At 58.1% G+C, this 24,983-nt stretch overlaps 4 protein-coding genes across 4 annotated transcripts; 2 read left to right on the forward strand and 2 right to left on the reverse strand.

Annotated features, from left to right (window-relative positions):
* Positions 1 to 1,094: 1,094 nt before the first annotated feature.
* LOC135422425 (toll-like receptor 2) lies at positions 1,095 to 6,287 on the reverse strand. The gene is made up of 2 exons (XM_064671548.1): positions 5,275 to 6,287; positions 1,095 to 4,324 (listed from the first exon to the last, which is right to left on the reverse strand). The coding sequence occupies exon 2, from the start codon at positions 4,312 to 4,314 to the stop codon at positions 2,896 to 2,898; it is 1,419 nt and encodes a 472-aa protein (XP_064527618.1). The 5' UTR covers positions 4,315 to 4,324; positions 5,275 to 6,287; the 3' UTR covers positions 1,095 to 2,895.
* A 967-nt stretch (positions 6,288 to 7,254) lies between these two features.
* On the forward strand, positions 7,255 to 14,445 carry TMCO6 (transmembrane and coiled-coil domains 6). Its single transcript, XM_064671550.1, has 12 exons — positions 7,255 to 7,360; positions 8,204 to 8,328; positions 8,566 to 8,675; positions 8,787 to 8,970; positions 9,693 to 9,797; positions 10,322 to 10,407; positions 10,972 to 11,088; positions 11,742 to 11,853; positions 11,943 to 12,108; positions 12,189 to 12,283; positions 13,119 to 13,286; positions 13,954 to 14,445. Exons 1-12 carry the CDS (start codon positions 7,279 to 7,281, stop codon positions 14,110 to 14,112), a joined length of 1,509 nt encoding a protein of 502 aa, XP_064527620.1. The 5' UTR covers positions 7,255 to 7,278; the 3' UTR covers positions 14,113 to 14,445.
* Positions 14,366 to 16,116, reverse strand: NDUFA2 (NADH:ubiquinone oxidoreductase subunit A2). Its single transcript, XM_064671553.1, has 3 exons — positions 15,962 to 16,116; positions 15,731 to 15,837; positions 14,366 to 14,562 (listed from the first exon to the last, which is right to left on the reverse strand). Exons 1-3 carry the CDS (start codon positions 16,063 to 16,065, stop codon positions 14,471 to 14,473), a joined length of 303 nt encoding a protein of 100 aa, XP_064527623.1. The 5' UTR covers positions 16,066 to 16,116; the 3' UTR covers positions 14,366 to 14,470.
* Positions 16,117 to 16,172: 56 nt separating this feature from the next.
* IK (IK cytokine) lies at positions 16,173 to 24,521 on the forward strand. Its single transcript, XM_064671554.1, has 20 exons — positions 16,173 to 16,289; positions 16,887 to 16,953; positions 17,187 to 17,279; positions 17,706 to 17,765; positions 18,299 to 18,466; positions 18,547 to 18,661; positions 18,843 to 18,913; positions 19,031 to 19,077; positions 19,291 to 19,454; positions 19,559 to 19,667; positions 20,052 to 20,091; positions 20,480 to 20,699; positions 21,032 to 21,050; positions 21,736 to 21,813; positions 22,077 to 22,158; positions 22,711 to 22,768; positions 23,004 to 23,092; positions 23,392 to 23,500; positions 24,093 to 24,127; positions 24,297 to 24,521. The coding sequence occupies exons 1-20, from the start codon at positions 16,274 to 16,276 to the stop codon at positions 24,322 to 24,324; spliced, it is 1,668 nt and encodes a 555-aa protein (XP_064527624.1). The 5' UTR covers positions 16,173 to 16,273; the 3' UTR covers positions 24,325 to 24,521.
* The last annotated feature ends 462 nt before the right edge of the window (positions 24,522 to 24,983 follow it).

The following is a 24,983-nucleotide window of genomic DNA, read 5'->3' on the forward strand; positions in this document are numbered from 1 at the left end:
CTCCCACCTGGTCCCCCAGGGCCCCCCATACCCTGGATGTCCCTGTCCCTGGGGGATGTCCCTGTCCCTGCCACTCTCACCTGGGGCTCCTTCCCAGCGAAGAGGAGCTGCAGGGTGTCCTCAATGCCATCCGCCCAGCTCTCCCCCGGCCCTGAAAACGCTGAGTGTGGGGTGGGGTGGGCATTACCCCTACCTGCCCACACTCTGTCCTGCTCCCCTTGCAGTCTGGGGGGGTTCACATCATTTGTGAGCCCTCCCACTATGGCTCAGAGTCACCAGGGTGGGGAGGACACTCCCTCCCCATCAGCCCAGGCCAGGCCCACCAGCGTGGCCAGTGGTCCCAGTTGCCACCACAGCTGTGGCTACCACCCTAGTCCCCTGTTCTCTGCTGTGGGAGGCGAAGGCTCTGGGTTGTCCTGAGCTCTACCTGCTGCCTGGTGGAGTCCCACGGCCGCTCGCACACTGACATCCTGCTTGGCCTGCTGGGATAGAGGGGAATGAGCTGGGTCCTGTCCCAGGATGGAGGGGGAATGATCCAGGTCCTGCCCTGGGATGGAGGGGGAATGAGCCAGGTCCTGCCCCAGGATGGAGGGGGAATGATCCAGGTCCTGCCCCACACACTCAGCATCCACCAGGCACTGGATGAGCCCCCAGGGAGCTGGGCAGCCCCTGGCCACACCACACCAAAATCAGGGGACAGATCCCTCCAAACTGCCCTGGCATGTCCCCCACCATGGCACTCACCTCCCCAGCGTCCATGGGCACCTCAGCAGGAGCAGCAGCAGCTGCTGTTTTGGCCAGGGCAGGGGATGGGGTTACACAGGGTGGTATCCTGTTCTCCTGCATTATTGATGGGAGTCAGGCACAGCCATATGGGCAGAGGCAGACCCAGCCCAGAGGCACCATGTTCCAGAGGCTGAGCCCTGCTGGCCAAGGAATCAGCAGGACCACGGGAGGCAAGTGGGTGCCTGGAGCCACTCACACCATTGGTGTGCTCCTGGCTCCAAGAGGGACATCTCTGCAAGTCATGTATGGGAGATGAGGGACCTTGAGCTGTCATGAAGGTTTTCTAGGCATGGGAAGAGACCACAAACCACAGAAACACATTTACTGGAGATGAGTCACAGCAAGAGAGCACAGAAGGAAATGCCAAAGCTGAGGGTCTCCGTGATCTGTGGAAACACAGATGGTGGGAGACAGGAGAGAGGTCCCAGGACAGCCCCACCCCTCCTTTTGGACAGGACCAGGCACGATGAGGAGATGCACATGGATCCCTCCCTTCGCCACCATTCCCCATGTAGAAGACAACCAGTGCCCTGCCTCCCCAAAACCCCCCTCACCTGTGCCTCAGGTGTGAGGGTGATGCCAGGTGGACACAGATGGAACAGGCAGCACTGGGAGCTCCATCGGGAGCAGTACTGGAGGCATGTTGGGGCTTGGGCAGTTGGAGTTGACCATAGGGAAAACCCCCCTGGGAGGGTGCAGCCCTGGGACAGAGCATGGCATGGGGCTTTGAGGGGTTCCCCAGAACTTGGCTGGGCAAAGCCACAGCAGGATAATACTGTGGGTGCCTGCACCCCAGGCCCTGTTCAGCCACCCTCCTGCCCCAGCCTTGGGTCTTCCCACATTCTGGTTTTCCTCCATTCCCAGCCAGCCCAGCCCGTGTTTGCTCACAGGTCACACATACCTGTGCACAAACAGAGCAGAGAGGGAGGGACACAGAAAATACCCAGGAACTTCACCCCAGAAAATAGCCAGGACCCTAATGAGAAGGCAGGACAGGTCAAGGGGATGAAGAGCAGGGCTTGGCCAGGTGAGCTCTGCCAACCTGCAACCAGCCCCTTCTTTTAACAAGGGCCTGGAGGGACAGGTCAAGGGGGAATGGCTTCACACTGTCAGAGGGCAGGGTTAGATGGGATATTGGGAAGGAACTCTTCTCTGTGAGGGTGGGGAGGCCCTGGCACAGGTTGCCCAGAGAAGCTGTGGATGCCCCATCCCTGGAGTGTCCTAGGCCAGGCTGGACGGGCCTTGAAGCAAGCTGGGCTAGTGGAAGGTGTCCCTGCCCATGGCAGAGGGTTGAATGAGATGACCTTTAATGTCCCTTCCAATCCAAACCATCCTGTGATTCCCCCAGTCCCCATTTTCCCATGCCTTTCCCTTCCCCACTCACCCCCTCCTTTTGATCCTTCCCATAAGCATTCCCCATTGTCCTGCATTCCTCTGCTCTCCCTCAGCACCCCATAATCAATTTTCTCTTTACTACGAGGTATTCTCTGCATAACCCAGAATAAACCCATTTTCCTCTTTTCACAAAAAGTTTCTGGTTGAAGGTCCTCAAGGTCACACCAGAGGGATGTGTCCATCGGTGCATCCAGATCTCAGGTCTTGGCTGCTCCTCCTCGTTGGCATTTGTGTGGGGGGGTGTTTAATTTAGTTATTTTTCTGTCTTTGTGGGTTTTCTCTTGTGCTGAAGAGCAGCAAAGCAGCATCTTCACAGACCAAACATCCTGGCCCAGGCACAGCCCCAGGTGAGGAGATGGAGGACCAGCAGAGGGGTCACAGAGGTTCCAAGGATGGCTGGAAGGGGGGCTACAAGGTGTTGTGGGGGTCTGGGCAGGGAACACCAGACCCCAGAGAGTTTTGGGGCATCTGAGTGCCACCAGTGGGAATATGATGGAGCTGAATTCTTCTTATCTGGGGCAGGTGACATCGCAGGGGCAATGGGGGCATGTTTGGGTTTGAGGAGCTGGAGCTGGCCACAAGGGAGGGTACAGCCCTGGGACAGAGCATGGCACGGGGCTTTGAGTGAGGGGTGCCCCAAAACCTGGCTGGGCAAAGGCACAGCCGGATAACATTCCCCAGGGCAGCCCGGGCTGGGGACACCGAGAGAGCCCCTCACTTGGGGGGCCTGTGAGCCTTCCCTTGGAGCTCCTGTGTGGAAGCACTGCTGGGAAGGCTCCAACATCTCACCCTGTGGCAGGGCTTGGCCCTGAGCAGGCAGAGGGCCCCTGCCAGGCCCAGCAGGGCCAGGGCCACGCAGAGCGGGGCGACCACGGCGGCGCGGTGACACCGCAGCACCGACACCGGCACGGCCACCACCCGCCAGCCCTGGTAGCCTGGCGGGGACTGGCACGTGTAGTCCTGTGGCCAGCCCTGCCCCAGGTGCCCCATAGCTGCCAGTGCCTGCAGCCCCCCAGCCCCAGAGCACGAGCAGTTGAAGGGGTTGTTGGCCGCAGTCACGTCCTGCAGGCGCCCCAGGAGCGTCACCTCGTCCCACGGCAGCTCCGCGATGGAGTTGTTGTCCAGGTGGAGGGTGTCCAGCACGGGGTAATTCCTGAGGGAGGGGACGGCCTGCAGCAGGTTTTGGCTCAGGAAGAGCTTCTTCAGGGAGCTGAGGGAGATGTCCACGGCACGGAGGTGGTTGTGGCTCATGTCCAGCACCTCCAGGTTGGGAGGCAGAGGTGTCAGCACTACCTCCAAGCCAGTGTGGGACAGGTTAAAGACCCGGAGGGATGCTGGCCACTGGCAGGAGGAGGATGGGTCTGCCATGAGCTTGTTCTGGCTGAGATTGAGGTTCTGGAGCCCCTGCAGCAGCTGCACACCCTCACACACACTGTGGTAGGACGTCAGGTTGTTGTGCTGCAGACTCAGCACCTGGAGCTGAGGGAAAGCTCCCTGGCAGAAGGCAGGTGTCAGGCTCCCATCCCCGAGGCTGTTTTGTGCCAGGTCCAGGGTGTGCAGAGCTCTGAACACCTTTCCAATGGCACAGGGCAGGCTGGTGACACTGGAGCTGGTGACAGCCAGCTCCTGCAGTGTCTCCAGCCACGTGCTCAGGCTGGAGAAGGCCTGTTCATTGCCCATCAGCGGGGCAGATGTCACGTTGTTGAAGCTCAGGGACAATATGGGCAAGCTCTGGCCATCCATTCCATGCCAGTCACCCGTGCCCTGGAAAACACAGCTGTCAAACGCCAGCTCCTCCACGTGGGTGTAGGAGAAAAACCTCAGCACACGGGCCAGGAGGATCTCAGGCACCAGCACATCAGCAATAATTACTTTCTGGATGATGAGGGAGCCCAGAGTCTCAATGGCAGAGTCGTCCAGGTCCCTGATGGGGAAGGCTATGTATTTCTCCAGCTCTCCCCCCCGAAACTCCACCACAGTTGCAGCGAGGCACTGGATGAGGCTGCCCGCGGTCTCCTCGGTCAGGTTGTAGCACACACAGCGCTCCTGGGTGCGGTTGAAGTAACACCTGTTTCTTCTGCCTTCTGCCCCCAACAGCCCCAGCCCCAGGAGGAGCAGAACAGCCACACTCATGGTGAACAACCTGAAAACGAGGGGGAACAGTGAACAGCAGGGAAGGGGACTTGCAGGACTCCCATCCTGGCTCGGGCACGTTCTGCCCTGCAGAGCCACCCCTTGGGGACATGGCACTGTCCTCATTGCTTCTGCACACCCCATGGGCACCCACCTGGCTACTGAGGGCTACCTGACTGGCTACGTGACTCGGGGCAACACTCAGACCAGCAGCCAACACCCAGGAGCTACACCTGTGCCACCCTCTCTGTGGCAGGGAGCCAATGGCACTGGTCCCATCCCATCTCAAAAGCAGGGTGGCTCCTGAGGCTCTGCACTGTCCTGCCTGGGCTGCCTTGTTGCAGGCTCCTGCTCCTAAGTGACCAGGGAATGCCATGGAATCGGGAGAAACTAGAAATGCCAAGTTACGGACAGGGAAGCCAGATGTGTCAGTCTGACCATGGGATGGGAGAACCCCAGCTCTGTTTGTTCCTGTCTAATCTGGGGCAGGAAATTGCAACAGAGGGCTTCATGGTTTCCCTCTTCTCAGCCAGTAATTTGATTCATCACCAGCCCCCAAAGGGATGGTGGAAAATGACCTCTGAGGGTCCCTACAGGTCCCTGTCAGCACCAGGCACTGCTGACACGAGAATCTGGTCACCAGATTGCAAAAAAAAAGCAGCAAGCAGAGATTAAAGGCTCCTGAAAATGTGCTGACTCAGCTTTGTAGTCATGGGGAGTCTTTGGGGGTCCCCACTACAGCCTCCTGCTTCTAGCAGGTCTGTGCCGGCACCAGCCCCGATCAGCCACAGCTTTTTTTGGCCACATCCCAAAATCCTCCGAGGATGGATCCCTCCATACCTCTCTGTGTCGCGGGGCTGCACCACCCTCCCGGGGAGAAACTCTCCTCCAGCACCTGCACCAAGCTCCCCTCACTTTGGGGGGCAGCGGGATCAAGGGTGAGTTTTTCCAGTGACTCACCAACCGGCTCAGAAATGTTTCCTTCCCTCACGTTTGCTTCCTCTAACCGCTGCCAAATCCAGGGATGAGGCAGGGCCAGGCACTCCAAGTTCTCAGCTCTCTCCGGCACCTGATCTCCCCCTGCCTCGGGCTGGATGAGCCCCGGTGCCTGCGGGGGTGTTCCAGCCGCCGATGGCGCTCCCGCAGCCCGCGGTTGGATCCACGCGGTCGGGACCGACGGACACCCCGGGACCGGCTGCCGGGCACTGCCCCTGCGCCCTCGGCGTGACTTCCTGACGGGGCAGCGCCGGCTGAGCCACGGGAAGCAGTGCGCCGTGCAGCAGCCGCCCGAATCACCTCTGCTTCGCTGCCCCGCGGGCTGGGCAGGGCTGTGGTCCGAGTGCCAGCGCTGCTCGCTTTCCTGGGAAGGGGCACGGAGCGGAGTGTGGTCAGGATTCCCCAAAGGCAGTCTCAGGATCAGCCCTTTCCTTCCAGATGCTCTGGGATCGCTGTGCCTCAGAGCCCACTGGCAGTGGAGAAGGGTACAGGACTGCCATAGCTGGCATCCAGACCGTCCCCAGGGTTGTTCCACATAGGATGGGGACGGGACCAGCTCCATGCTGTACAGGGCACTCCCTCACCCAAGGCAAGCTGACAGCTTGGCCAAGGAACTCGTATCACTTGCCCCGTGCTCCTCTGGCAGCTGGTGGCTGTGCCTGCTCCGAGGGGTTAAGAGTGGAGACCACCAGGCATTTGGAAAGATCCAGAAGTGTTCAAGACACAGCTGGATGTGGCACTCAGTGCTCTGGTCTGGTTGAGAAGGTGGTGATCGGTCAAAGGTTAGACTTGATGATCTTGGAGGTCTTTTCCAATATCAGTGATTCTGGGATTCTGGGATCTCTCAGGAATTTTTTTCTTTCCCAGGGATTTCTCTGCCTGTGTTGGATATGGAAAGGGCTTCAGGAAGGCAACAGAGCTGCATGGTTGGACACTGCCATTCCCAGGTTTTTGTTGGTAATGTGGCATAACACATTAGTGCCACAACAGTTGGAGCTGGAGCTGCCTGTCTCACACTCTCTGGCATTCCTGTGCAGAGGAGTTCTGCAATTTCATGATTCCTCTTCTCCGTCCTTGGGTTACATGAAACTCCTCTGCACGGGAAGGATGTGGAGCTGCTGGAGTGAGTCCAGAGGAGGTCACGGAGATGCTCCAAGGGCTGGAGCCCCTCTGCTCTGGAGCCAGGCTGGGAGAGCTGGGGGGGTTCACCTGGAGAAGAGAAAGTTTCCGGGAGACCTCAGAGCCCCTTCCACTGCCTAAAGGGGCTCCAGGAGAGCTGGAGAGGGACTGTGGATAAGGGATGGAGTGACAGGACAAGGGGGAATGGCTTCCCATTGACAGAGGGCAGAGTTAGATGGGATATTGGGAAAGAATTCCTGGCTATGAGGGTGGGGAGGCCCTGGCACAGGTTGTCCAGCGAAGCTGTGTCTGCCCCATCCCTGGAAGTGTCCAAGGCCAGGTTGGACGGGGCTTGGAGCAACCTGGGCTGGTGGAAGGTGTCCTGGCTCATGGCAGGGGGTGGAATGAGATGAGTTTAATGTCCCTTCCATGCCAAACCATTGTGTTATTCCATCAAAGTGCTGCTGTGTACACCGTGGAAAAATCACCGCTGCCCTCTGAGCTCCTGTCACTGCCCCTTTTGGCAGCTCTGTCAGCTTCTGGCCACCAGCTGCAAATTCCCCAGACGCTTTCCTGAGGAAGCACGAGCTCCTCTGCCCCTCAGCCACCACCACCACCACGGTGGAAGATTCCAGGGCCCCCAGGCTCGTTGGTTCGCACTTTTGGCGAATCTTTGGGCTTTTTTTGGCATCAGCACAGACATCCCACCCAGCACCGGCAACGCACAGCTCTCCGTGCCCGGGGCGGGCTGGGGGGCCGGGTTCCGCATCTCTCCGCCCCCGGACCGCCCCGGGAACGGCCTATTCCTCCTGCTCCTCCTCCTTCTCTTCCTCCTCCTCCTCTGTCCCGATGTGGGGCCGGCGGCGGGGCCGGCGCGGGGCCGGGCGCGGTGCGGAGGAGCTGCGGGCCCTGCGGCGGGAGCGAGAGGCAGGTCAGGGAGGGTTTGTGGGTCCCCCCGTGGGTGGGAGGGACACCCCAGCTCAGCCTTGTCCCCTTAGACCCTCCCGCTCCGTCCGGCCGCGCATCCCGCGGGGCGCGCAGTGATGGCACCGGTGGGTCCTGCCCGCTCGGGAAGCGTTTTACAGCTTAAAAATTGAATCCCGCCAACAATTCCACATTTCGTCAGCCATCCTGCCGCGGTTTGGGTTTTCCAAGATCCCGCCCGTGTCTCAGACGGGATAAAAGGAGGCTCAGGGGGGACCTTCTCGCTCTCTACAACACCCTGACGGGAGGGTGGAACCGGACGGGGGTCTCGTCCCAGGGAACGAGCGACAGGACAAGACAAGAGAAAACGGCCTCAAATTGCACCAGGGGATGTTTAGGTTGGGTATTAGGGAAAATTTCATCACCAAAAGGGTGGTCAGGCATTGGAAGGGGCTGCCCAGGGCAGTGGTGGAGTCCCCATGCCTGGACTTGTTCTCAAAAAACAAGTAGACGTGGTACTTGGGCCGTGTTCAGCTGGTGGGTATTCAGCTGGAATACAGAGTGGTATTGAGCTGGAGGTTGGACTTGACGATCTTGCAGGTCTTTTCCAACCTTACTGGTTCTATGATCCTTCGTAAAAGCAGCCTCGGGTCCCTGCTGCTGGTCCTTGCAGCTCTGTCCGGCGCTCCTGCCCGTTATCCCAGCTGTGGATTCGCACATCCCTCCCAGGCCTGCACAGGGAGGAACGAACAGTTTCTCCTTGGGTTAAGGGAGGAATAAGGGGCTCTTGGGTGGGATGGAAAAGCGTCCTGCCCTAGGTGGGTGGTGACGGGTCCTGATCCGATTGCAGCTCTCAGGAAAGCCCGGCGGGAGGAGCAGTTGGTCAGCAAGCGGCTTCTGCGGGAGGACAGGGCGGCAGAGGAGGGGGGACAGGATGGAGCAGACGCCGTGCCAGACCCACTCTCCGAGGATGAGGTGAAGAACATGACGTTCTCTGTGGTGATGAGGGTCTCAGGGGTCTTCCTCAGCCTCAGCAGGTGAAGGAGGCTGGGCAGGGGTGGCTTTGGGAATGTTTCTGAGTTGCTGCCAGACACAGTAAGGTTCTCTGTGCCCATCTTTATGCCCTGGGTTCCTTTGCCTCCAGGATTAATGGGAAGAAATTTTAATGCTGGTACTGCCGAAAGCTCACCTATGTTTTGATTCCGTGGCCAGGTCCTCGAGCTGCTCAGGGCTGTGCAGAGGGGCTCGGAGGACAGGAAGGGATCTCTCGGCCGCCTCCGCCGGGCTCTGCAGAACGAGGACACTCAGCAGAAGTTTGTCAGGTCAGCCCGGCTCTGGTGTGGCTCTTACCATGTCCCGAGGGGCCCTTTGTCCTGGTGGCTGGGTGGGTGAGAGCAGGGTGGGAGGTGACAGCATCCTTTGGGTCCCACCAGGCTGGACGGCAGCATCCGGACGCTGACGGGGCTGTTCACCAGCAGCCTGGCTGACATGCAGCTGGAGGCAGCCCGTTGTCTGCACGAGCTGTCCCACTCCAGTGACCCCACCGTGGCTGAGGCCTGTCTGCCCGTGACCTCCTACCTCCTCACGTACCTGTCGGGGCACAGCGTGGAGTTCACGGTGAGATCCGTGTTCTGCCACCAGAGGATCCTTTGGTAACTGTTGGTATTGACCTCTCTTGGCCAAACCTGGCTCACATAGGAGTGCTGGTGGGAAGGGGCCTTTTGGAAAGCCTCTGGTCCAACCTTCCCCTTGGAGCAGAACTGTTCCCAGTGCCCAAGTGTTACAACCCACCCCTGAAGGTGTGGTAACTGAGGTTCTTGTTAATGATAGACCCCTTGGGTGGGATTAGAGTGACATGACACTGAATGACTGGGGTTTATATATATATATATATAAATATGTATTTTTATATGTATATGGCAGCTTTATTTTAGAACAATTTGATGGCAATGCAAAGGAGGTATGTAGATGTTTTGGTTATTATCTACAGAAATATAACAATATAAAAGTATAAAGATATCACTTAAGAAAATATATAAGGAAAAGAAAATAAAAATAAGAGTAGATAGTGGAGAGGAAAGATATCACCACCAGTGGATCCAGCGATGAGACTTGACTGTTGCAATTTCAATGCCCTCCAAAGTGGAAGTGATCAGATCCCAACCTGAGCCAGACAGAAATAGAACCAACTGAAGCTGACACAGCTGGGAATGGGGTGGCTGGAGAGTCCAGCAGTATCTGTGTGTCTGAATTCAGCTCTGCCCTGCTCAGAGGAGGGTGTGGGACCTGGGCTTTGCCCAGGGGAGCACAGGCAGGGTCACTGCTCTGGTGTGTTGCAGGAGCTGTGTTTGTACACACTGGGGAACCTCGTAGTAGAAAGTGAAGCTGTGAGGAAGCAACTTCTGCCTCAGGGCATCATTCCAGTGCTGGCATCCTGCATCCAGGTGGGTGAAACAGCTCAGCCACACTTCTCCTGCCCTGCCCTAGAGAAACTTCTCTGGCTGACAGCCCTGAGTGAGCAGCCCTCCTCCCAGCCTGGCTGTGGGCACAGACCCCTCTGCAGGGAGCTGTTCCCTCAAGTGTGAGGGTCACTCCTGAGCTCTCCTGCACTCCATTTTTGGGGCTCAGCTCACCACCTTGTGCTCCTCTCCAGCTGAATCTCTCCCACCCAGTGGCTTGCTGATACAGTGTGTAACACAGGGAGCTGCAGGCCTCTCCCCTCTGCCTGGGTTGGGGCAGTGCTTTGCAGGTCTGCGTTTGGGCTCCTAGACCCCTACAGCCACAGCCCAGCGAGTGTGGGGAGGGGGATGGCTCAGCTTTGGTGTGGCCACAGGTTCCTGTGTCCCTCCCAGTGCCCTCTGTGCCCCCTCTCCTCCGGGCACAGTAGGACTCAGCTGCTGGGTTGGGTCTGGCACTGTGGGCCTCTGGCTTTGCCAGGAGGGATCAACTCTGTTCTGTTTGATTGCAGTCCCCACACGAGGCCGTGCTGGAAGGTGTGGGTTATGTCCTCTCACAGCTCCTCCAAGCCAAGGAATCACCCATGGAGATCATCCCGTGAGTCTGAGCTTCTGAATCCTGCAGCAGGATGGGCCATGGGGCTCAGTGTGGTATTTGTGTGCCGGGGACATGGGACCTTTCCCATCCCAGTGATGTTAATAATCTAGGGCAGAATCCCACCTGAATTGTGAGGGTTTGGGTGTGGATCGTGGCACAGGGCTTGGCTCCTTTCCCTCAGCCTCATCCAAGCAGACAGCTCTGGTATTTTGGTGAAAGCCAGTGTGGAGCAGGGTGGGCTCGCAGGGAAGTTCTGGCTGTGTTCTTCCTGTGAAGGAAAAGATCAGATTGACAGCCCTCAGTGCCAAAAATATGACCTCAGCCAAGGTGTCCTGAGTGCCCCCAGGCCCTGCCATGGACAGGGAGAGCCCAAGGCTGCAGCCTTTGGCTGAGAGTCTCTTCCAGGTGTTTACTGGGGGCATGTGGCTCCCAGTGCGGGGTGTGGCATCTCCCTGCTCAGTGGCCAGGGTCAGTGCCTCCCTGTCAGTGTCTGTCCAGGGTCAGTGCCTCCCTGTCAGTGTCTGTCCTACCTGTGCCTCCATTGAGTCTGCTCTCTGACCCCAGGCAGGTCCTGGACTCTGCCCTCCCCCAGCACATGCTTCGCCTCGTGTGCTTCAGCCTCAAGGCTGGGCTGGGAGCAGCCGTGGAGTTTGCCTGGTGTCTCCACTACATCATTTGTAGGTAGATGTGCTTTTCTCCTTGTTTTGAGTTCCCCAGGGGCAGCCAAACAGAGGCATGAAGGCTCATGGTCCTGTGAGGGGACTGGATTTCCTCCTCTTGCCCTTTTCCCTTGGGAAAGCAATTCCTCTGCCATCCTGGGTATCCTGCCCTCATATCTGGGCACACATGGGCTGTTTGCAGGATCACTGAGTTCCTTTATGGGGTGGTAATGGGTGATAAACCTGAGGAGGCTGTTTCTGGTCCTCTGAAATGCCCCCAGATCTCCTCCTCATGTCTGGAGTTGTCCCCCGCGCTTCCCAAAGCAAGCTCCCTGAATCCTCGCACTTGTGGGCTTGGCTCAGTGCCACCCATCCAGGCTGGTTGTGCCAGCAATCCCTGCCTGCCACAGGAGACAAGGAATGTGGGGGTACTCAAAGAAGGGTTGGGGCTGTTGCTTCCAGACCCATACAGATAATTCCAGTGAATCTGTTTTTTATGGGCTTTTAAACATTCTCGGAAGCTTAGAAAAAACCCTGCTATTGCAACATGAAATAAGCCCTGTGGTAGTTCAGGAGGGTGCTCTGAATTTCTGGGCCCTGTTGTTTGGCAAGGGGCTGTGGCAGTTTTCACTCTCCAAGCTCCAAGAGCCACCCCACTGTCCCTCCCCTTTGCAGGCACAAATCCAACACCGTGCTGCTGGGGCTGGGGGCTGTGCCCACCCTCACCTCGCTCCTGCTCCACCTGGCTTCCGAAATCCCCCAGGATGCTCCCGAGGGCCTGGAGCTGGTGAGAGGCGGGCAGGGTGCTGGCTGTTCCCGGGATTGCTGTTCCTGGGTCCAGCTGAAGGGCTGTGTGTGTCGCTCTGTCTGTCACAGCTCGTGTGCCCCGTGCTGCGGTGTCTCAGCAACCTGCTGGCAGAGACGGGCTGCCAGGTGCGGGATGAGCGCCTGCTCATCGCCCTGTTCCTCCTCCTGCAATGCTTCCTCCAGCAGCACCCATTCCTGGTCCAGGAGTGCCTGTGGCTGCTGAACAACCTCACGGGTGAGTGTCCCCTGGCACAGCCGGAGCACTGCTGGGACCTGCCCCAGTTTTACTGACACGGCCCTTCTCGGCCCCCCCAGCGGACAGTCCCTTCCTCTGCTCCGCTCTGCTCTCCCTGGACCTGCTCCCGGCCCTGCTGCAGCTCCTGCAGTGCTCCCAGATGGCCAGTGTGTTGGTAAGACCTCACCTCGTGCCTTAGGAACCGTGGGGAAGCACTGGAGTTCCAGGAACATGAATCCCACCCTGACAGTGCTGGAGTTGGAGGGTGGATGGGGCGGTAGGGACAGCTTGGCAGAAGGTCTCCTGTTGTGACAGTCGCCAGCCACCTCCCCTGAAGCCAATCCAGCTGTATTTACCCCTGGCAGAGCCTTGTCCCAGCACAAGAGCAGTTCCAAGGGAGATGCTAACTTGGAGTGAGCCAGGGGAGGCTGCTGACACCTTGCTCTGGAGGACCCCAAAGCTTTAGAAGGCTTGGGAGGACACACTGCCAAGGGGTGGGTGGCACAGCTGGGTCTGCTTGGCACGGGGATAAACAGTGCTTTGGGGTGGGCATGGAAAGGGCTTGTAAAGAGCATTGAAAATCCAGGGGGTTGGTGGGCACATGGCTTTGGGCGAGCACCTGGCAGGACAAAAAAAGCTGGAGAGAGACTTTGGACAAGGGTCTGGAGGGACAGAACAAGGGGGAATGGCTTCGCACTTCCAGGGGGCAGGGTTAGATGGGATATTGGGAAAGAATTCCTGGCTATGAGGGTAGTGAGGCCCTGGCACAGGTTGCCCAGAGAAGCTGTGTCTGCCCCATCCCTGGAAGTGTCCAAGGCCAGGCTGGACAGGGCTTGGAGCAACCTGGGCTAGTGGAAGGTGTCCCTGCTCATGGCATGGGTGTGGAACTGGATGACCTTTAATGTCCCTTCCAACCCAAACCATGCTGTGATTCCATGCCATGGGAGTTGTTCCCAGCCCTCCCCAGCCTGTCAGGAATCTGCCCCCGAGGTGTTCCCTGCTCCGTGCAGGTGCTGACCGTGCTGTGCAATATCGCGGAGAAGGGACCGTTCCAGTGCCAGCGGCTGCTCCAACAGCCCATCCTGCCCCTGCTCCTGCCCATCCTCGCCCTGCCCGACCCCGAGGCCCTGGGGCAGTGCCTGGAGCTGCTGCACCTCCTCTTCCTGCACTGCCCACAGGTGAGAGCTGGGGGGGGCTCCAGGGCACAATAAAGGGTCAGGAAATTCTTATTGTGGGGGTTATTATTATGGAAGGGGGATGATTATTATAATTTAAAAAATGCTGCCCTCAGTCACCACCACACTACCCCCCCATCCCTCAGCACTTCCCTGCCCAAAGGGAAACTGTGATGCAGAAGGTGGAAGCCCTTCTTGTGTCTCTGGGAAGATCCTTTTCATCAACCAGGACTGGGGTTTGGGCAGGTTGTTTGTACCCTCTGGGGTTATTAGGGGTGGATTCTTTTTATTCCACTGTGGTTGCTTCATTTAGTGAAGACCACAGGAAGAAATTCTTGGCTGTGAGGGTGGGGAGGCCCTGGCACAGGTTGCCCAGAGAAGCTGTGGCTGCCCCATCCCTGGAAGTGTCCAAGGCTGGGTTAATCAGGGCTTGGAGCAACCTGGGCTAGTGGAAGGTGTCCCTGCCCATGGCAGGGGGTGGAACAAGATGGTCTTTTAAGATCCTTCCCAACCAACCATCAGCATGGTGGGATTTACCTGGCTTGGGAATGTGGTGTCCGTGAGGGCTCTGGGGAGTTCCTCCAGCCCCGCTCCCTGGGCTGTGGTGGCTGTGGGCAGACATGATCAGCTGTAGCCCCTGGCCAGCTCTCACCCCTCTCCTCTGGCACAGGCTGCTGCTGATTTCACCAGGCAAGGCGGGCACCAGGCCCTGGAGCAGCACCAGAACACCCCAGAGCTGCAGGAGCGGGCACAGGCTCTGCTGGACATGGTCAGGCAGCCCCTGGGAGCCCCCAGTCCCTGCCACACCACACTGCCTGCCTTCTCCTAGGCCTTGCCACCTCCCTGCCCTCCCCCACGCTCCAAGGGGGAATGAACTGTCTGTCCACCCCATGCCCAGCTTCCCGAGGGCTGCTCAGGGCTCTGGCTGCAGGGGAGTGCTGGTCCTTGTCACCACCCCAGAGCCACCAGCCCAGTGCACCCCAGAGCCTGGAGAGGAGCAGAGCTGAGCTGCTGCTGGTGCCAGGGAGGGTGTGAAGGGCTGGATCAGCCATTCCTTTGGGCTTCCATCCACCACGTGAAGCTCAGGGTAAGCACGTTGTGTTTATGGACTGATAAGTTAAAGATACATGTCTGACATTAAAGATCATCAGTCAAGTCTCCAGCACGTGTGTATTCACTGTCTGTCCTCATGCTTGGCTTTTCACAGCACTCTCCAGGGCCTTGGCCACTTCATCCACCGTCAGGTTGTTCAGTGGGATGCTCTTCTCCTTCCCAAACTCTGTGGGAAACATAAAGGGTGAGATGGGGGAGGGATGTTGGCCCTCTTCTGGTGCCAGGGCAACCCAAACCCTGCCTTGGGCTTCCCCAGTGCCACTGGTATCACAGCCCAGGCTCCCACCAGCACCCTTTTAGATCTACCACTCCCCAGTGTCCCCCTCTGTGCCCAAGTTGTCATTGCCACCTTCTCCTTATTCTCCTCCTTTCCCTTGGAGACGAGCCAAAGGAGCCAAACACCTTTCCCTGCCTCTTTGTTAACTTTGGCTGGGCAGAGACACATCCCAGAGCAATCTTTCAGCCTGCTCCCAGCAAGGTGCTTACCAGCACCTCAGTAAAACAGTCTGAAAAACTCCCTGTTCCTACAGGAGCCCCAGCCCAGGGCTCCACTTCCCTAAAAGTCACGCACAGACAAGAGACTCCACTGGTCCGTGTGCTCACACCGGGAAATTTGTGCTTAAAGAGTCATTGCATCTCTTCAAAGGACAGTTTCTAAATTGTTTTGGTCAAGCCCAAATGGTTTTTGGAATAAAACAAAGCCTTTACAGAGGGGCTTTTCTGCTCCTTCCTTGGTGTTTCACTGACAATCCAGTGTAAATAAAGGAAAACCAGCCAAATTTTTGTGCAGTGAAGGGTGGGGGTGGGAGATCACAGCCACAGGCTGGAAACTACCTGCTGAGCCAAAGGCCCTTTTCTGCCTCCCCCCAGGCCACTTCCCTGAAGTGAATCCCTCTCCTGTCCCGAGGGCTCCCTCTCCACCAACATCCTTCACTGTAACCCCTGAACCCTCACTGCTGTATCCCATGGGAAGGAATTCCTCCCTGTGAGGGTGGGGAGGCCCTGGCACAGAGCAGCTGTGGCTGTCCCATCCCTGGAAGTGTCCAAGGCCAGGCTGGACAGGGCTTGGAGCAACCTGATCTTGTGGAAGGTGTCCCTGCCCATGGCAGGGAGTGGAACAAGATGATTTTTAAGGTCCTTCCAACTTAAACCGTCTTGTGATTCTATGATTTTCCCCATCCCCATTTTCCCATGCCTTTCCCTTCCCAACCCACCTCCTCCCTTTGAGTGTTTCATGGCCTTTAAGTCCCTTCCAACCCAAACCATTCCATGACGATTCCACGACTCTCTGGCTCCCCGCAGATGCCTCCTCCCGGCGGGCACCCCACACTCACCGTACCGCGCCCAGAGCTTGGGCTGGACACCAGAGCACTCTCGGATCAGGATGGGGAAGTCGGGGTTCGCCTTCTTCAGGGTCACATAGTGCTTCTCGATGAACTCCCTGCGGGGGAAAGGAGGAGCGGCGGGTCCCCGATGCTCAACCCGGGGGTCCCCCGGCTGAGCTAGACCCCCCAGCAGGGCATCCCGAACCCCATTCCCAGCTGTCCCCGGGTCCCCGCGCTGACCTGACGCCCTGGCTGCCGGCGGAGCGCTGGCACAGGTGGATGCGGAGCTCCCGCATCCTGAGGCCCAGCCCGCCCCCGATGCCCCTCACCGCGGCTGCCGCCATCTTGTTCTGCCCTCACAACAACACGGGGGGGCGGGACCGTGGGGCGCCTCGGCCAATCGCAGCACCCGCCGCGCCGCGCCGGCCAATGGGAGCGGCCACTACTGTAGCGCCGACCAATGGGAGCGGGCGGCGTAGGGTGCGCCGGGAGGGCAGCGCAGGGCAGAGGGGACGCGGAGCAGGGCCGGGACAGAGAGCGGCGAGCGCAGCGATGCCGGACCGCGACAGTGAGTGCGGGACACTGGGAACACCGGGAACACCAACGCACCCGGGAACACCGGGAACACCGCGACGCACCCGCGACGGGACACCCGGCCCTCGCGCGGGGGGTGCTGCGGTGCGCGGGGCGGGGCGGGGCGGCCCGGTGTGAGGGGGAGCGGTGTAGGCCCAGCCGGGGCTGCGGGAGTGGGGGGACTCTTTAGGGGGGTCGGGGGGATCCGGGGCTGGTGCGAGGGACCCCCCTGCGGGGGGACGGGGTGCAGAGACTGCCAGGAAGGGACCTCCGGGGCTGAGGAGATCCCCGGGGCGCGGGCCGGGGGCGCGGTGAGGCTGACGCCGCGGTGCGCTCGGGGCGGGGGTGTCGGGTGTTTTTGGGGGCGCGGGGATGGGACACCCCTGGGAGGGCGCGGAGCCGCGGGGGTTGGGGCGGGGGGTGTCGCAGTGGCACCGGGACGCCTTTGTCCCGAGCACAAGCGGCGGCGGGCTGGGATCCACTCGGAGCTGCGGGTGGGCACTGCTCCCGTCCCTGCTCCTGGGCCGAGTGGGTGGGCAGAGGGTCAGTGCCATGTAGGCACAGTCTGAGCTCTCTCTCTCTCGTTCCTCAGATGAGCCGTTTTCCAACCCCCTGGCCCCTGATGGCCACGATGTGGATGACTCGCACTCCTTCCACCAGTGAGTACAGCTCTGGGGCACTGGGCAGCACTGGGGTGGGACTGGGCCAGCACTATGAGACCCCAGCCCAATGCTCGTCTAGAAGCTGGGACTCGCTGGTGCACGCCATCCTTAAGACCCCATGCCCATCTCTACCACACAGGACCTGTTGGCAAAGCCACTGCCTCCTTGGAAGCTGTCCTGCACCAAAGCTCTTTGGGAATGATGGTTTCTGTTGCCTCTCTCCCTTGCAGATCCAAGCTGACCAATGAAGACTTCAGGAAGCTCCTCATGACCCCGCGGGCTGCGCCGACATCTGCGCCACCGTCCAAATCTCGCCACCATGAGTGAGTAGGACTGTTTCACAGGACCATGGGACAATCCAGGCTTGCTTTCCTGCTTTCTCTCTGGGGCTCCATGCTCAGTTCATGCCCTCCCCTGCATTCTGCAGCAGAGTATCTAAAGGGGGTTTTCCTGATGAGTGTGTGAAGTGGGGAAGCACGTGGGTCAGGGCTGCTGTCAAAACCAGAATGAAGTTCATGGCTGTTAAGACACTTTGTGCAGGAGGCAGATTTGGTTTTTGTTTGGTGAAAATCAGTGCTTTCCCCTCCTCTCCCTGCTGCAGAGTGGAATTAGGGAGAAATTAGGGAGAGGGACTGTGCTTTTCCATCTTGGAGCTCCTCAGTGCCGTTCTGTGTCTGAGGGACTGTTCTCTCCACCTGCCATCCCTGTGGCTCTGCAGAATACACATGTGTTTTCTCACTCTTTTCCAGGATGCCCCGGGAGTACAACGAGGATGAAGATCCAGCTGCTCGCAGGAGGAAGAAGAAAAGGTAAATGGGGAAAGCATTGTATCAGGACTTGTCATTATACATCGTGTCCCTCCCATGGAAGGAGCTTCTGAGCTGTTGAGCTCTTAAAGAGGGATTATTTTGGAGCTTTGGAGAAGAGCTCAGCCTGAGGGCCTGTCACTGCTTGTGGGAACAGCTGTGGGAGGGCAGCAGCAGGATGAGGGTGAAGCTTCACCTCCAGAAGAAGCAGGAGAGGTCTGTGGGTGTCTGGCAGAGGAGAGCAGTGGTGGGGCATCTGTAGTGGTCACTGTGTCCTTTGGGGCTTGTCTGCACAGCAGGACTGTGCTGGACCCCTTCCCTTTGGAAGGGAGAGTGGAACTGCTCTTTAGTTGGCCTCAGTACAGCACTTCCCTCTTGCCTGGTGTCCTCCATGCACATTGTATCCCATGGCAGTTTATTATGGGTTTGGGAAGGGGGTTGGGAGCAGGACAGACACATGGAGCCTCAGAGGCTGTTATCTGACCCCAAAAACATGAACGTGTCACTCTTAACCCGGAGGTGTTTCCCACCCCCAGCTACTATGCAAAGCTGCGGCAGCAGGAGATCGAGCGCGAGAGGGAACTGGCCGAGAAGTACCGGGACCGAGCCAAGGAGAGGAGGGATGGAGTGAACAAGGACTACGAGGAGACGGAGCTGATCAGCACCACGGCCAACTACAGAGCTGTGGGGCCCACGGCCGAGGCGTACGTGAGCTGTGGTGGGGCCTGGGCTCGCCAGCCTGATCCTTAACTGGCTTCTAACTGGCTCCATTCTCACTGCCCAGGGATAAATCTGCTGCGGAGAAGAGGAGGCAGTTGATCCAGGAGTCCAAGTTCTTGGGTGGTGACATGGAGCACACTCACTTGGTGAAGGGTCTGGACTTCGCGCTGTTGCAGAAGGTGAGCGCAGACACCACTGGGCTGCTCTTCTACCCTGCCCTCCCCCATGGGCAGAGGGTGGTAGTTCCAGTTCCAGGTGCTCTGATCTTGGCAGTGTGGATTTCCCTTTGTGGGAAGGGTTGCTGAAGGGTCTGGGCACTGGTGGCAGTGGCTGTAATGCGTGGATGGTCTCCACATCCAGGTACGGGCTGAGATCGCCAGCAAGGAGAAGGAGGAGGAAGAAATGATGGAGAAGCCCCAGAAAGAGACTAAGTGAGTGGTTGAGGACTTTGGACTTCTCAAAAAGGATTTTGCAGCTGCCTCACAGAGAGGAGGAGGCAGTGGAGGCGTTTGCTTGGCTTAATACTTTTGGTTTCTGTTTTCATTCAGGAAAGATGAAGATCCCGAGAACAAAATTGAATTTAAGACCCGGCTGGGTAAGACTGTGTGGGTGTGGCTGTTCCCCACCTTTTGTTGTGCCGTGAATGTGGGAGAAATCCTGGAGGGTGAATGGAGGAATGAAAACCTTCAGTCATTGGAAGGAGTCCTGGATTTGAGGGCTGTAGGAAGTGTGTCGCTTAGGAGGCAATAAACTGAACATGCTCCATGGGCTCGTCCACTGCTCTCCCACACTTTCCCTTGCTCTCCAGGCCGCAACATCTACCGCATTCTGTTCAAGAGCAAGACCTACGAGCGGAACGAGCTGTTCCTGCCGGGAAGGATGGCCTACGTGGTGGATCTGGACGATGAGTACGCAGACACCGACATCCCGACCACGCTGATCCGCAGCAAGGCTGACTGCCCCACCATGGAGGTACCCAGCTGGCCTCACTGGTCTGAATGGGCCAGAGCAGGTTTTTCTGGGGGGGGGGTCCATGCCAAGGGAGCAGGATGCTTCCTCGTGGATTTGCCTTTCAGGCTCAGACCACCCTGACCACCAACGACATTGTCATCAGCAAGCTCACGCAGATCCTCTCCTACCTCAGGCAAGGCACTCGCAACAAGAAGCTCAAGAAGAAGGACAAAGGTAGGAGCTGAAGGGAACTGAGTAGTAGGACTTCAGTGCTTGGAGCCCAACCTGAGGGAATGAGACATGTTTTGGGGTGTGCCATTCCCTTGCTCTGTGAGGCAGTGGGCTTGGAGAACAGCACTTCCTGAGCACTGTGTCCTGAAGGCCCGGCTGCTGGGAAATGAGAGCTGTGAGGGTGCCTCATGCTGCTCTGAACTTCCTGATGAAGGCCTAGCTCTCTAGGAAATGTCCCCTCTTGGGGAGGGATGCAATGGCTTCCTGAGGGGGCTGAATATGATGTGGTGACATCCTCCAGGCTTGCCACTCCAGGGGTTTGGAACCTGGGTTGGGGACAGGGAAGCAGCAGATGACGTGCCTCTCACTGCTGTTGTGTCCTTGCAGGGAAGCTGGATGAGAAGAAGCCTCCTGAAGCTGATATGAAGTAAGTGTCACCCTGCCCACAGGCTGTGAGGTCATAGCTCTCTGCCTTAGGGAATGTCTTTTTGGCCCACCACGTTTGGAGTGGGCTGAGTTTGGAGCTGCTGGACCTGCAGTTTGTAGGACAAGGCTGGAGGCAAGCACTGGTTTGGATTTCGGGCTTGAGGCAGGTGAGGGCTGTTGCTCTGGACCACAAGATGGAGATGCAGCAGCAGAAGGGAACAGAAATGCAGCAATACCTCTGATGTATGTGGATGCCACTTCCACATCTGCTGTCCCTAGCTCTCGGTGCTCGTGCTTTGTGCTCTGTTACCAGGTTCCAGGTCACAGGGAGGTGACTGTGGCCTCTCGTCCTGCAGCACCCATAACCACAGGCTCTTTCCCACTTGTAGCATCTTTGAAGACATTGGGGATTATGTGCCCTCCACTGCCAAGATGCCACGGGACAAGGAACGGGAGAGGTACCGGGAGAGAGAGCGTGACAGGGACCGGGAGCGCGACCGGGACCGAGAGCGGGACCGGGACCGGGAGAGAGACAGGGAGCGGGACCGAGAGAGGGAGGAGGAGAAGAAGAGGCACAGCTACTTTGAGAAGCCCAAGGCTGATGATGAGGTGAGCCTCTGTTCAGGAAGGACAGTCCCACCTGAGCCCTTTGGGGGTTGTGGCTGTGGGGCTGGGGGGTCACCCTGAGGGCTTTGGGAGCCCCTACACATGACAGTGTCAGCTCTTGCTGAGCTCTGTCTGTCCCCAGAGGTTGGTGGGTGGCTGGGTGCTTGTCCTGTCTCTCAGCAATTGAGGCAGGACTAGCACAAACGCAGTGTTTGTAGTTCAGCTCTGAAGGCTTGGAACAGTCTTAAAGCAGAGCTGCACATCATGCAGCACTGTCACTCACCTGCCTTCAGCCCTCCCGGGTGACACTGTGTCTCTCTCTCTCTTCTTTGCAGCCCACAGACATTGACAAAGGTGAGTCAAGTGGTGTGGACACCTGAGAGACGTTGTACAGGGTTGGAGATTTCAGAACTGCTGTGACAGAGGGAATTGCCTCTGTGTGTGTGGACTGTGCAGAGGCAGCAGAGCAGAGCTCATGCTGCCTGTAAGCTGAGGAGGATTCCAGGGAGAAGGCTCCAGGCAGAGCTCATTGCAGCCTTCCAGTGCCTAAAGGAAGTTTATTATAAAGAGGGAGAGTGGCTTTTTTTGTGGGCAGAGAAGTAATAGGACAAGGGGGAATGGTCTTAAACTAAAAGATGATTTAGGCTAGATATTAGGAAGAAATTCTTCCCTGTGAGGGTGGTGATGCCCTGGCACAGGTTGCCCAGAGAAGCTGTGGATATCCCATCCCTGGAAGTGTCCAAGGCCAGGTGGATGGGGCTTGGAGCAAGCTGGGCTAGTGGAAGGTGTCCCTGCCCATGGTAGGGGGAGGAATGAGATGGTCTTTCAGGTCCCTTCCACCCCAACCGTTCTGACATTCCAGGTGTCCTGGGATCAGCCCTCCCCAGTCTGTGCCAGACTGGTTTGCTGCTGCTCTCCTACCTCACTTGCAGCCTGTCCTGCCTGTTACCCTGTCCCAGGGAGGTTCTGCCCAGCTCTGTGTGTATTGCAGTGACCTGTTCCTCCCCCTGAATTTAACCTGCTGCTCTCTTTACCCCAGGACCTGGCTCAGCCAAGGAGCTCATCAAGTCCATCAATGAGAAGTTTGCTGGAGCTGCTGGCTGGGAAGGAGCAGAGGCATATCCTTTACTGTCCATGCCAGCCTGCCTGGGTGTGGGCCCAGGCTGCCCTTGCAGGCAGGCCCTGCCCCTGCATGGCTGTGGGACTGTCTTTCCTCACCTGGGAGCAGGGAAATGCTGCCCAAACCTTGCTGTTCCTACACCAAACGTAAGCTCTGCACCCTCCGATTAGGCGGTGTTGGGGCAGGAGGTGGTTTTCCAGCTGGCTGTGCTCAGCCTATAGCTGTAGGGCTTGTGGTGGTGCTTTCCTTAACTATTGTCACCTTGAAGAAGCCAGAGGACAAGAAGCAGCTGGGAGACTTCTTTGGCATGTCCAACAGCTATGCCGAGTGCTACCCTGCCACGTAAGGAACAGTGGGAGGCTGCGGGGTGGCAGTGGGGTGTGTAAAGGGGATCAGGGTGTGCAGGGGGGCTGCTGTTCTCTGGCTGCAGGAACTTGAACATCAGCCTCACTGCTTGTTGGGGGAGCAGGCCTGGCCTTGTCTGTGGTTACAGTTGACTGTTAAAATGTTCCCCCAGTCTTTGGTTCTGGCAGACCTGGCCTTTTCTTAGCTGCTCTCTGCTGTACGTAGCTGCTCAGAGCTGCAGCTCCTCACAGCCTGGGAGAGGCTGAAGTGGCTGGGAATGTGCTGAATTCTCTGGTAATCCATCTGGAGCTCTGGCCTCCCTCAGTGGAAGAGGAAGAGCTTTCAGCCTGTAGAGTCATCCTGGGAGCACTGGAGTGCTCTGTGGTACAGCTCACCTGCGGGGCTTGCAGCCCTGGGGGTTCTTCTCTCTGGTCCGGGAACTGAGTGCATTTGGTCTGAGGCCACAAGACAGGGCTCCCACCAGCTCAAAGTCCTGATCTATGTCCCATGGACCCACTCTAAACCCTTTCCTTGCTTTTTCCTTCCCAGAATGGATGATATGGCCGTGGACAGTGATGAAGAAGTGGACTACAGCAAAATGGATCAGGTATTTTGTCACCAGCCTTTAGGAGCAGCCAGCAAACTGGGCACTAGTGCTGGCTGAGAGGATCCCATGGGAGAGAGAAAACCCTGGAGCTGGGTGTTGAATGTCTCCTGCCTGGAGCTTTTCAGGGAGAGGATCCAGAGCCAAGGCTGGTGGGAGGTTGAGCTTGTGGCTGGGCACATAGGGCTGTGTCAGAAGCCCTGACCAGCAGCCACTGTATGACGGGCTCTCCCTGCAGGGTAACAAGAAGGGGCCTCTGGGCCGCTGGGACTTCGACACACAGGAGGAGTACAGCGAGTACATGAACAACAAGGAGGCTCTGCCCAAGTGAGTGCAGCCCTTGGGAAGGGCCACCCCCTGTGGGTGGGGTGGCCATGCTGGCCAACCTGGGTGCTGGGGGAACTTAAACAAGATGGGTGTGCCCTGGTAAGGCCCTGAGGAGGAGCTGTGGGTCCAGGGCCTGGTGGTTTGTCTTTGCTCTTGGAATCACTCTTGAGGACTCCAGCCCTGATTTCAGGGGCCCAGGCTGGGTCTGGAGTGTGTGTTTATGGCTGGGGAGACGCATCCTTTCCTCTGGCAGGCTGTGAATTCCCTGCAAGCACTGAGCTGTCCTGCTCCTTCCCCAGGGCAGCGTTCCAGTACGGGATCAAGATGTCTGAGGGGCGCAAAACCCGCCGCTTCAAGGAGACAAATGACAAGGCAGAGCTGGACCGGCAGTGGAAGAAGATCAGCGCGGTGAGTGCCTGGTGCTGGGGCCTGGGGACTTTATCCACAAGCTGCCAGTCTAGCCCAGGACAGCTCCCAGCTAGTCCTGCCCTCACTGTCCCAGTCATGGCTCTTTGATCCAGCCACACACTGCTGGGGTGTGTGTGCAGCAGGGCCGGCTCTCGAGCAGTCGGATTTGCTCCTTGCAAGAGCATCAAGTCAAATACTTGGGGCTTCAGTCAGGGGTTTTTTGCTCTGGGCTGTGCAGAAGATGAATGTGCCCAAACTATAAGTTTGGAGCCATCCAAAGGGGCTTGGAGGGGACAGGGCATGTTTGGTGGCTCCCTGTTTGCCAGCTGGCAGAGCTGGGGATTGTCCTGGCAGGATGAGCTGGCCATGGCACCCCAGGAGTATGGGATGGGGTGGACAAGATGAGAACAAATGGTCTGTGGTGGCCAACAAGGAGCAAAAGGGGAACAAGCTGCTCCAACTGTAGCTCAGCTCAGCTCGCTCTGGGCTGGATCCAGTGATCTGGGTGTATCTGGGACCCTCCAGCCCCTCTGCTGAGATTGTGAACAGCCACATTCCCTGAGGGTAATGGGATTTTGTGCTTTCTCTGCAGATCATCGAGAAGAGGAAGAAGTTGGAGGCTGATGGGTCAGTACAGTTGTGTCTGCTCAGGGCTCAGCTGCAGGGGCCCTCTTGGGGTCCCCTCACCCTTCTGTGGGGTGAAACTGTGGTCCCTGGTGCTGAACTCTGGATGGGAGGGTGATGGAGCTGCCTGCCCTGCATCCTCACCACCCTCCTGCCCCTCTCTGTCTTCCAGGGTTGAAGTGAAACGTCCCAAGTACTGATGTCTCCAGCATCTCCTCCCACTCCTGGAAGCCCATCCTGCTGGGTGCTGTTCCCAGAGTGTGCTGGTGTGCTTTCCTTGCCCCACACACCGCCCACTTTCTGCTCTGGGCTGGGGGGCTCTCCCCTCTCTCCACTCTTTGCTGTAGAGCCTGTGCAGTGTAAATGTTGTACCCTTAATAAAGTTACAATAAGTTTGCCCGAGCCTCTGTTTGTGTGGGCAGGAGAAGGTGCCTGGGCTGGGCTTGGAGCAGCAGGGATGCCAGGACTTCTTTTCCACCTACCAGGCACTCTTGGGGCTGACAGGGCAAACCCTGGCTAAGGGTATTTATTGTGGGAGACTTTTGGGGTGGGGGGAGCACCCCTGGATAAAATTAACAGATTAAGCCTATCTGGGGGCAATAATCCCAGCTGAACATCCTGTGCCTCAGTGCAGGGGGAGGAAAGGGGACCTTCAACTGGAGTACAGCAAGTGGAAGGGCCTGAAGCAGGGGATGTGCAAGCTGCCCTGACAGCTGGCAGGGGGGTGTGATGGGGCCAGCACCAGGCAAAGCTTGTCCCCACCATGCAGGGCCAGCAGGGAGCTGGGATGGCCCCTCTGGACAACGGCAGGGGTGTTGGTGGTGACCCCTGGCTGGGCTGGGGCCCCTCGGGCTGTGAA

Source organism: Pseudopipra pipra, chromosome 15 (genome assembly GCF_036250125.1).
Source record: "Pseudopipra pipra isolate bDixPip1 chromosome 15, bDixPip1.hap1, whole genome shotgun sequence".
Lineage (NCBI taxonomy): Eukaryota > Metazoa > Chordata > Aves > Passeriformes > Pipridae > Pseudopipra > Pseudopipra pipra.

What these genes read in the sequence shown, in the direction of transcription:
- LOC135422425 (XM_064671548.1), bottom strand. Translation starts at nt 4,314, where the DNA reads ATGAGTGTGGCTGTTCTGCTCCTCCTGGGGCTGGGGCTGTTGGGGGCA.
- TMCO6 (XM_064671550.1), top strand. Translation starts at nt 7,279, where the DNA reads ATGTGGGGCCGGCGGCGGGGCCGGCGCGGGGCCGGGCGCGGTGCGGAG. An exon ending in TCACCCATGGAGATCATCCC is followed by an intron (nt 10,408 to 10,971) that starts GTGAGTCTGAGC and finishes CTCTGACCCCAG; the next exon opens with GCAGGTCCTGGACTCTGCCC. An exon ending in CCCAGATGGCCAGTGTGTTG is followed by an intron (nt 12,284 to 13,118) that starts GTAAGACCTCAC and finishes TGCTCCGTGCAG; the next exon opens with GTGCTGACCGTGCTGTGCAA.
- NDUFA2 (XM_064671553.1), bottom strand. Translation starts at nt 16,065, where the DNA reads ATGGCGGCAGCCGCGGTGAGGGGCATCGGGGGCGGGCTGGGCCTCAGG. An exon ending in GCCGGCAGCCAGGGCGTCAG is followed by an intron (nt 15,838 to 15,961) that starts GTCAGCGCGGGG and finishes TTTCCCCCGCAG; the next exon opens with GGAGTTCATCGAGAAGCACT. An exon ending in CAAGCTCTGGGCGCGGTACG is followed by an intron (nt 14,563 to 15,730) that starts GTGAGTGTGGGG and finishes TGTTTCCCACAG; the next exon opens with AGTTTGGGAAGGAGAAGAGC.
- IK (XM_064671554.1), top strand. An exon ending in GTGGGGCCCACGGCCGAGGC is followed by an intron (nt 18,467 to 18,546) that starts GTACGTGAGCTG and finishes CTCACTGCCCAG; the next exon opens with GGATAAATCTGCTGCGGAGA. An exon ending in ACTACAGCAAAATGGATCAG is followed by an intron (nt 22,769 to 23,003) that starts GTATTTTGTCAC and finishes CTCTCCCTGCAG; the next exon opens with GGTAACAAGAAGGGGCCTCT.